Source organism: Eucyclogobius newberryi, unplaced genomic scaffold, assembly GCF_026437365.1.
Source record: "Eucyclogobius newberryi isolate DKJ021-1_F unplaced genomic scaffold, fEucNew1.0.hap1 SCAF_20, whole genome shotgun sequence".
Lineage (NCBI taxonomy): Eukaryota > Metazoa > Chordata > Actinopteri > Gobiiformes > Gobiidae > Eucyclogobius > Eucyclogobius newberryi.
The window spans coordinates 13202131-13210419 of NW_027315835.1; the positions used below are offsets into that span (position 1 = coordinate 13202131).

Here is an 8289-nt window from a genome sequence, read left to right on the forward strand (position 1 = left end):
GTTCAAATAATCTATTGGAACTGATTGCCTATGCATTACATTTAATGTAAAATAATGTATCGATATTAACTATAGTACTAATTTAAAGAACATTATCACTTCCCCCTGGTTTTCCGTCGTCAGAGGAGGCACCAGAGACCACTCTACCTCAGCAGAAGAAGAGTTTATCCTGGCGCGTTTGTCAGTTGAGATTGTGCTGTGTGTATGGATTTGAGTGGCGTTGCCAGCTTCTATGTTTGGGAGTGAAAACCTTTGAGAGGTAGGATAAAGTTTTCTGGATTTAAGATGGTTGTGGTGGACTCAAAGCAGCCTTCTAGCGATAGCCTCACTTCTCCGTTCATTTTATATTGAGTTGGCTATCATCATCATCATGCTAGTTAGCTTCCGACCAGCAGCTCAGCTGCAGCAAAACTGTTAGCTTTCTGGAGAGGATGATGCTGTGTAGAAGAAGCAGAGGAAGCCTTTAAGACACAGCTTCTCAAAGTGGGGGGCGCAGAGTCGTAGCAAGGGGGCGCGAGACTGTGCTGGAGGTGGGGGACAGAAGGGTCCTGGCTAAACTCACATCTATGCTGGACCATGAGTCTCACCCCTGCAGGACACTCTGTCCGCTCTGGAGAGCCGCTTCAGTGACAGACTGATCCACCCTCGCTGTGTGAAGGAAAGGTTTCACAGGTCTTTCCTTCTGCTGCTGTCAGACTTTACATCAAACACTGTTAGCCATTCAGCTTCATAATCATGTGCAATACTGTGACATAATGTCAATCATCCTGGTGCAATACATTCTGTGCATACAACGGCTGTAAATAAGTATATCATCATAATTATTATTATTTTTAAGATTATAAGAGTTATCTAAATTATCTGTTTTCATTATTATACTTCTGTTCCTAATCTGTCTAATCTGTGTTGCAACACTGCAATTTCCCCATTGTGAGACAAATGAAGGTTAGCTTATGTTTCGAACTTGCTCTGCTACTGACGGGTCATGATACGATATAAATAAACAAAAAGAATGCGTGTGCATTGGATTCCTTTCCACTTTTATCCCATGAGCTTTGAAGACAATGAAACCCGCAGTGGTTAAAGTGATCCACAGTGACGAGAAGTAACACAAGTGCATCATCTTGAAACACCGTATTTACCGCAGTGAAGCGCCAAATCTTCGCTGTCCCAGAGGCTGTATTGTATGCAGTTCAGTTAAAGTGTTTTTAACTCTTGCTGTCTGTTTTATATATTTCTTGCCACCATAGTCATCATGAGTGAGTTCAGGATTCACCATGATGTGAATGAGCTGCTCAGCCTGCTTCATGTGCGCGGTGGTGATGGAGCAGAAGGCTACATTGACTTACTGCAGAAACACAGGACTCCTTATGTCACCACCACAGTCTCTTCCCACAGTGCCAAGGTAAGTGTAGATCTATCACCATCTGCTTAGAGAAAGACAAACAATTGACACTATAAATACACATTTTGTTTTTTGTATTTTGTTTTGTGCAGGTTAAGCTGGCAGAGTTTTCTAAAACACCTGAAGACTTTCTGAGAAAATATGACGAACTCAAATCAAAAAATGTTCGCAACCTTGACCCTTTGGTCTATTTCCTTTCTAAGCTGTCAGAAGACAAAGAGGTGATCACTTTAGTTTTTGCACATACTTGGTCTTTGTCTTTTTGCTATTATTTATAATAATTTAATTAAAAACTACTGTGATGTTATGACATTGTATTATTATCATCACCACAGATACTTCAGTCCCTGCAGCAGAATGCCCACGACAGAGCAGAGTCCTCTGCAAACACAACTTCAACCACAACCACCAGTTTCTCGTTGCCTCAGACCAGCACGAAAATGTCCATGCAGGAGCTAGATGAGCTGCGAAAGAAACTCGGTAATGTGACGGCCAGCGCAAATGCTCCAATGGTACGTAAGGCAGCTGTTTCGTGTTATGCAGTCAAATCAACTTTATAATAGCTCTACTTACATTTCTTTGTGGACTTCTGCAGCCTGCTGAAGTAACACGGAAAATGCTCAGAGACAGACACAACAAAAAAAATCCAACCCAGCCTAACCCCATTTTTCCTAACTGGGTATATGATCGCCCTGCTTTGATTGGAGACTTTATTACAGGGACATCTTCCACAGGAGAGCCACCTGTAGCAGTAGGTAGGTTTTCTCTCATGTTTTGGTAATAAAATAATATTTGCATCTTTGATTATTCACTGTAGTAGAGAAATGGAAAATATTTTACCATGCAAGTGCTATGTTGAAATGCAGACATTGCTGAAGCAACTATAATCTATTTTGCATTCTTATTGCTTTTGTTGATGTCACCACACTTTATTTCAGGAACATTGCCTCTGGCGGCACAAGAACAAGCCCTAGTCGAAGATCTGCTCTTTGTGCTGAGTGGAGTTGATGGCAGAGACATCACAGCTCAGCCTGTACTGGGACGACAAAACCGCTCATTTATTGTAGATCCAACTCTGGACATGTCTGTCAAAGAGCTGGTCAACAGAATATTACCAGTAGCATCATATTATTCAACCATAACAAGGTAAGACATTGATGAACATTATTACACTATGTTTGTGTGCATGAATATTTTTGTAACTGTATTTGTTATTTTTTTTTAATAGATTTATTGAAGAAAAGTCATCCTTTGAGTATGGACAGGTGAATCATGCTCTGACTGCAGCGATGAGGACCCTGATGAAGGAGTACCTGATCCTGGTCACACAGTTGGAGCACCTTTTGCGCCAAAGCCTGCTTTCTCTGCAGAAACTCTGGTTCTACATCCAGCCTACAATGAGGACCATGGAGATACTGGCCTCTATAGGTAGGAAAGCACATCTAAACATATTTCCATCGCAACCACAAGAGGGCAAACTGTCACAATTTACCCCCTAACATCCAATTAATTTATGACTGTGACCTATTTGAAAACTTAATTTATTCCAAATTCCAAAAGAATGCAAAAGCAACAGATGGTAAAAGTACCAGTATTAAATAGAATATATAAATGTATGTGTTTCTGTTTTCCTAACAAATACATTTCTTTCTTTTTTTCCCTAGCTTCATCTGTGGACAAAGGAGAGTGTATGGGTGGATCAACTCTGACCTTGCTTCATGACAGGACCTTTAACTACACTGGGGACAGCCAGGCTCAAGAACTGTGTCTGTACCTCACTAAAGCAGCCAGTGTCCCGTATTTTGAGATACTCGAAAAATGGATTTATCGGGGCATTATCAAGGATCCATACAGGTCCATATATTCTTCATAATTATGGCAGTTATTGATGTAAGGTCATGTACAATTGTTGTTTATTATGCTTACAGTGAATTTATGGTAGAAGAACATGAACTGCAGAAAGAGAAAATCCAAGAAGACTACAATGATAAATACTGGGATCAAAGATACACCATTGTACAGCATCGAATACCTTCATATTTACAGAAAATGGCAGACAAAATATTAAGTACAGGTAATAAAAAACAAAATTAAGTTAATTGTAGTAAACATTACTTACTGGAACATCTGCCCTGGAAATATCTGTGTTTTATAGGAAAGTACCTGAATGTGGTACGGGAATGTGGCCGCGATGTGACCTGTCCAGGTGCAAAGGAAGTGTTGTATACTCTAAAAGAGAGGGCATATGTTGAGCAGATAGAGAAGGCCTTTAACTACGCCAGCAAGGTCCTCCTAGACTTTTTGTTGGAAGAAAAGGAGCTGGTTTCACGCCTTAGGTAAATATATTCCAATTCCTTTTTCATTTACATTTTGACTGAAGAAATTATTTTAAATGAGGGTTACCATATTGTTTTGCAGGTCGATCAAGCACTACTTCTTGATGGATAAAGGCGACTTCTTTGTGCACTTTATGGACCTGACGGAAGAGGAGCTGAAGAAACCTGTGGACGACATTGTCCCTCCGAGACTCGAGGCTCTTCTGGAGTTGGCTTTGAGGATGAGTACTGCAAACACAGATCCCTTCAAAGATGATCTTAAGGTTGGTTGAACAAGTTTCAGTTGTGAAAACATTTATGTATTATCTCAAAACAGAGTAGATTCTCTGTTTTGTGAATTATATATTGATGATTAGAAGTAAAGTGGAAAAGAAAAGTGCCTTTAAACTTGCCCATATAGGGAGCTGTATTCAGCAGAATTGGTTCATTTTTGAACAAATGCCAAGGTGAACCTTGTAGGCTCGGAGTGTAAACTGATTGCTGGTGTCAAATAACATAGTGCATCATAGTTTGCTGCATACAGGGCTGTGTGGTAAATATATAATCATGACTAATAATATGAGGCTGCCATGAATAAAACATTTTACATTTATGTCCATTATTGATTGAAGGGTAATTTGTTCTGTTACCCACCTCTCTAGATCGACTTGATGCCAAATGACGTCATCACGCAGCTCTTGAGAGTGCTGGCCATAGAGACGAAGCAGGAGAAAGCCATTATCAATGCAGAGCCAACGGACACGACACTAAGTGGGCTGGAGGCTTTCTCATTCGATTATATTGTGAAATGGCCCCTCTCACTCATCATTAACAGGTTGGATTTCATCAACACTTAAGCTATCAAATACAGAAAGGTTCAGTTTGTATAATAAACACGTGTTGAAGCTAATTAAATTTGCCAGTCATTGTTGCTGACGTTTGATATAATGCAGATATTAGAAAAGATACGACTCCAAATGCTCAAAGCTCCCTCTAAACTTTGCCTATCAGACAAAAACAACCTTTCTATATTCTCCATTGGTCACTATCCTGGTTTGGACTATGGCCCACGTGTGGCGTATACTCTTGACTTTACCATTCCCCTAAAGTGGAATACTTGAAAAGAGAGACTATCTTATCTTAATCATCTGGATCTACAATGATCTGACTCACAGTATGTTGGGCTGGGCAAGAGCATTTCCGTAACTTTAGTGAGCAATACAGTTTCACTGAAGGGGAACGTGTCATCACCCTCTCTTTTCACGCTTTACACTGCTCCTAGTCGCGTCTCTCTTGGTCGCGTCTCTCCTCTCCTGGTCGCGTCTCTCCTCTCCTCTCCTGGTCGCGTCTCTCCTCTCCTCTCCTGGTCGCGTCTCTCCTCTCCTCTCCTGGTCGCGTCTCTCCTCTTCCTCTCCTGGTCGCGTCTCTCCTCTCCTCTCCTGGTCGCGTCTCTCCTCTCCTGGTCGCAACTCTCCTCTCCTGGTCGCAACTCTCCTTTCCTGGTCGCAACTCTCCTCTCCTGGTCGCAACTCTCCTCTCCTGGTCGCAACTCTCCTCTCCTGGTCGCAACTCTCCTTTCCTGGTCGCAACTCTCCTCTCCTGGTCGCAACTCTCCTCTCCCGGTCGCAACTCTCCTCTCCCGGTCGCAACTCTCCTCTCCTGGTCGCAACTCTCCTCTCCTGGTCGCAACTCTCCTCTCCTGGTCGCAACTCTCCTCTCCTGGTCGCAACTCTCCTTTCCTGGTCGCAACTCTCCTCTCCCGGTCGCAACTCTCCTCTCCCGGTCGCAACTCTCCTCTCCTGGTCGCAACTCTCCTCTCCTGGTCGCAACTCTCCTCTCCTGGTCGCAACTCTCCTCTCCTGGTCGCAACTCTCCTCTCCTGGTCGCGTCTCTCCAAGTCCACCTTTCCCGCACAGAACCCCAGTTGTGCCAAACATGTTGACATGCGGCCAGTTAGACAAAGTATGCGTCTTTTCACTTATCTTTATTATAAAGATCTTTGAAAACTGCCTTCGATCTGTTGGCCCAGGTCAGTCTCCAGCGTCTGCGCTTGTGTACCCCGCCTAAAGCGGCTTCCACACCGCCGCGGCCGAAGCGTCCAGTTTAGGCCCAAAGTCACTGGGATAGGCTCCAGTCACCCGCGACCCCAAACGGGAACAGCGGTTGAATATATGAATGAATATACGGCTGTATACCATGTTTAGTCTCCCGTCTGTCTTAAAGCAAGCAGACTATGCTACATACATTCTGAAAGTTCCCCGCAGTAGGACAAATAAAGGCTTTTCTTATTTGATCTTAACTGTGACTATTTCATGTTTTATAATCCCTAAAGGCATGATGTATTTCTGATATTAAAGTGTTGTTATGATATTGTCTTATAGGAAAGCCCTGACCAGATACCAGATGCTGTTTCGACACATGTTTTATTGTAAACACGTGGAAAGGTTGCTCTGTAATGTTTGGATATGTAACAAAGACTTTAAGCAGTATTCTCTTCATTGTGGAAAATGGTAAGGCATATGACATAATTAACCACTGCTTAGTATTTTTATTTATCTGCATTTATGTTATCAGTGTTTGTAGGATAGTTAGTGCCACCATATATAGTCTTGGCAGTAATTCTGAGCATTTATATATATATATATATTTTTTGCATAGGTTTGCTGCCGCCTTTGCCCTTCGACAGCGCATGCTGAACTTTGTGCAGAACATTCAGTACTACATGATGTTTGAGGTGATGGAGCCGACGTGGCACGCGATGGAGAAAAACCTAAAAACGGTAATGTATTCCCTCAAGGGTTTCTGTTCTTTTCTCAAACATTATTTTGACTTAATTAATTATTTAATGGGACTTATAGTAACTGACATAGAGCATGACGAAAGGCCTGGATTGTTTGGGATCAGTTTGGCTAAATTACACGCTTCTAAATCATACCATTTTGAATGACCCACTTTTCTATAGATGACTGTTTGGATTCAGAACTGTAGTTATCACTTAAAGCAAATTCATTTTAAATATTACTACTTATATACTAGGATTTTACTCTCACAGAATTCAAATATAAAAATGTAATGCACAACTTCATTAATTACATGTATTTAAATAGCTGTATTTGTTTTATGCATTGTTGTTTATGAACAGTGTTATAGACTACATGCATTGAACTTCATATCTTTCTATTTAAGGTGTCAAACATCGATGACGTTCTTCACCATCACACCAGCTTCTTGGACAACTGTCTGAAGGACTGCATGTTGACCAACCCAGAGCTTCTTCGAATCTTTTCTAAACTCATGTCCGTCTGTGTCATGTTTACAAACTGTATGCAGGTTCGTAACAGACACACAAAAGGTTCTAAAACTTATGTCTGTCCATTGTCTCACTGTCTCATGCCTTGTTATCTGTTGTAGAGATTCACTCATAGCAAAAGGCAGGAGCGCATCTCTTTGGAGCAAGGGTCTCTGGACACCGCAGCCACGCAGGGCGATCTCACTAATGATGAGAAGAAAAGGCACACAGCCAAGGTTAACCATGTATAATTATATTCATAATTCAATAGGAAGAATTTGCTAGTGCTTCTCCCAAGTTTAATTTAGGAAGAGGCTTGCATTGGGAGGTATAAATCCTTGGCAAACTAAAAAGGAAAACTAATCATTAAAAAGCATGTGACAACTCCCAATAAAAAGCTGAATGGAAGGATTTCTATTGTTTATTACTAGAAAGTAAATTCATTCTGTAATTTAAATTTGTTGCAGTTTTCAGGGGAACATGCAGACACCGTTCAGTCCGATGCTAGTTTTGAGGCAACGATAAACAAGTTTGACAGTAACTTCAGCCTTCTGCTGCTCGATCTTTTGGACAAACTGAGCGTCTACAGCACCAACGACTGCGAACACAGCATGATCAGCATCATTTACAGGTTTGTAATTTGTCACATCATTACAAGGCTACTCTAAAGTAGATGTTACAAATGTGAATTTTATCCCACAGACTTGATTTCAACGGCTTCTACACCGAACGTTTGGAAAGAATGGCCGTGGAGCGCACTCATAAGGCAGTTGCATAGCAAGGTGGAAATCCTGTTGTGTAATTCATCAATTTACCGTCTTAATAACCACAACAGCTGATGGTAATGCATTGTGTAAACTATGTAGAGTAGTGTATGTTTTAAAGATTTTGTGAACACATTTTAAAATTGAATTGCTATGTTGACCGTGTTCTCATGTTCTTTATGGGTAAATTATTGTACAAAGAATTGTGTAAGTTTGTATGGCTCTGCATTAAAAGACTGAATCTGAATTTGTTCTGGAGCCTTATTTTTGAGCTTTTGGGTTGACCCATATTCATACTTTTTTCTTCGGTAGGGAACAACCAAATGAATTTGGGTTGGTATTGAAAAATGTCCCAATTGTTGTTTTGGAGGTATGCAACATTTTTTATATTGTGTAAATAGTATGTAATTAAAAGTATTAAAATGGCATCAAATAGAGACAGAAACGATAAGTGGATTATTCATCAAGGGTATAGTGATATTTCTGCCCTTTTGAGGTTCATTCATGACCCAGCTA

The 8289-nt window shown here is 41.1% G+C and overlaps 1 protein-coding gene across 1 annotated transcript; it reads left to right on the forward strand.

Annotated features, from left to right (window-relative positions):
• Positions 1-151: 151 nt before the first annotated feature.
• tubgcp2 (tubulin gamma complex component 2) lies at positions 152-8020 on the forward strand. Its single transcript, XM_072456842.1, has 18 exons — positions 152-259; positions 1251-1405; positions 1498-1626; positions 1741-1917; positions 2001-2160; positions 2344-2551; positions 2634-2833; positions 3070-3259; positions 3334-3479; positions 3561-3741; positions 3824-4004; positions 4383-4555; positions 6102-6230; positions 6379-6499; positions 6907-7050; positions 7132-7245; positions 7477-7640; positions 7712-8020. Exons 2-18 carry the CDS (start codon positions 1256-1258, stop codon positions 7785-7787), a joined length of 2643 nt encoding a protein of 880 aa, XP_072312943.1. The 5' UTR covers positions 152-259; positions 1251-1255; the 3' UTR covers positions 7788-8020.
• Positions 8021-8289: the final 269 nt, after the last annotated feature.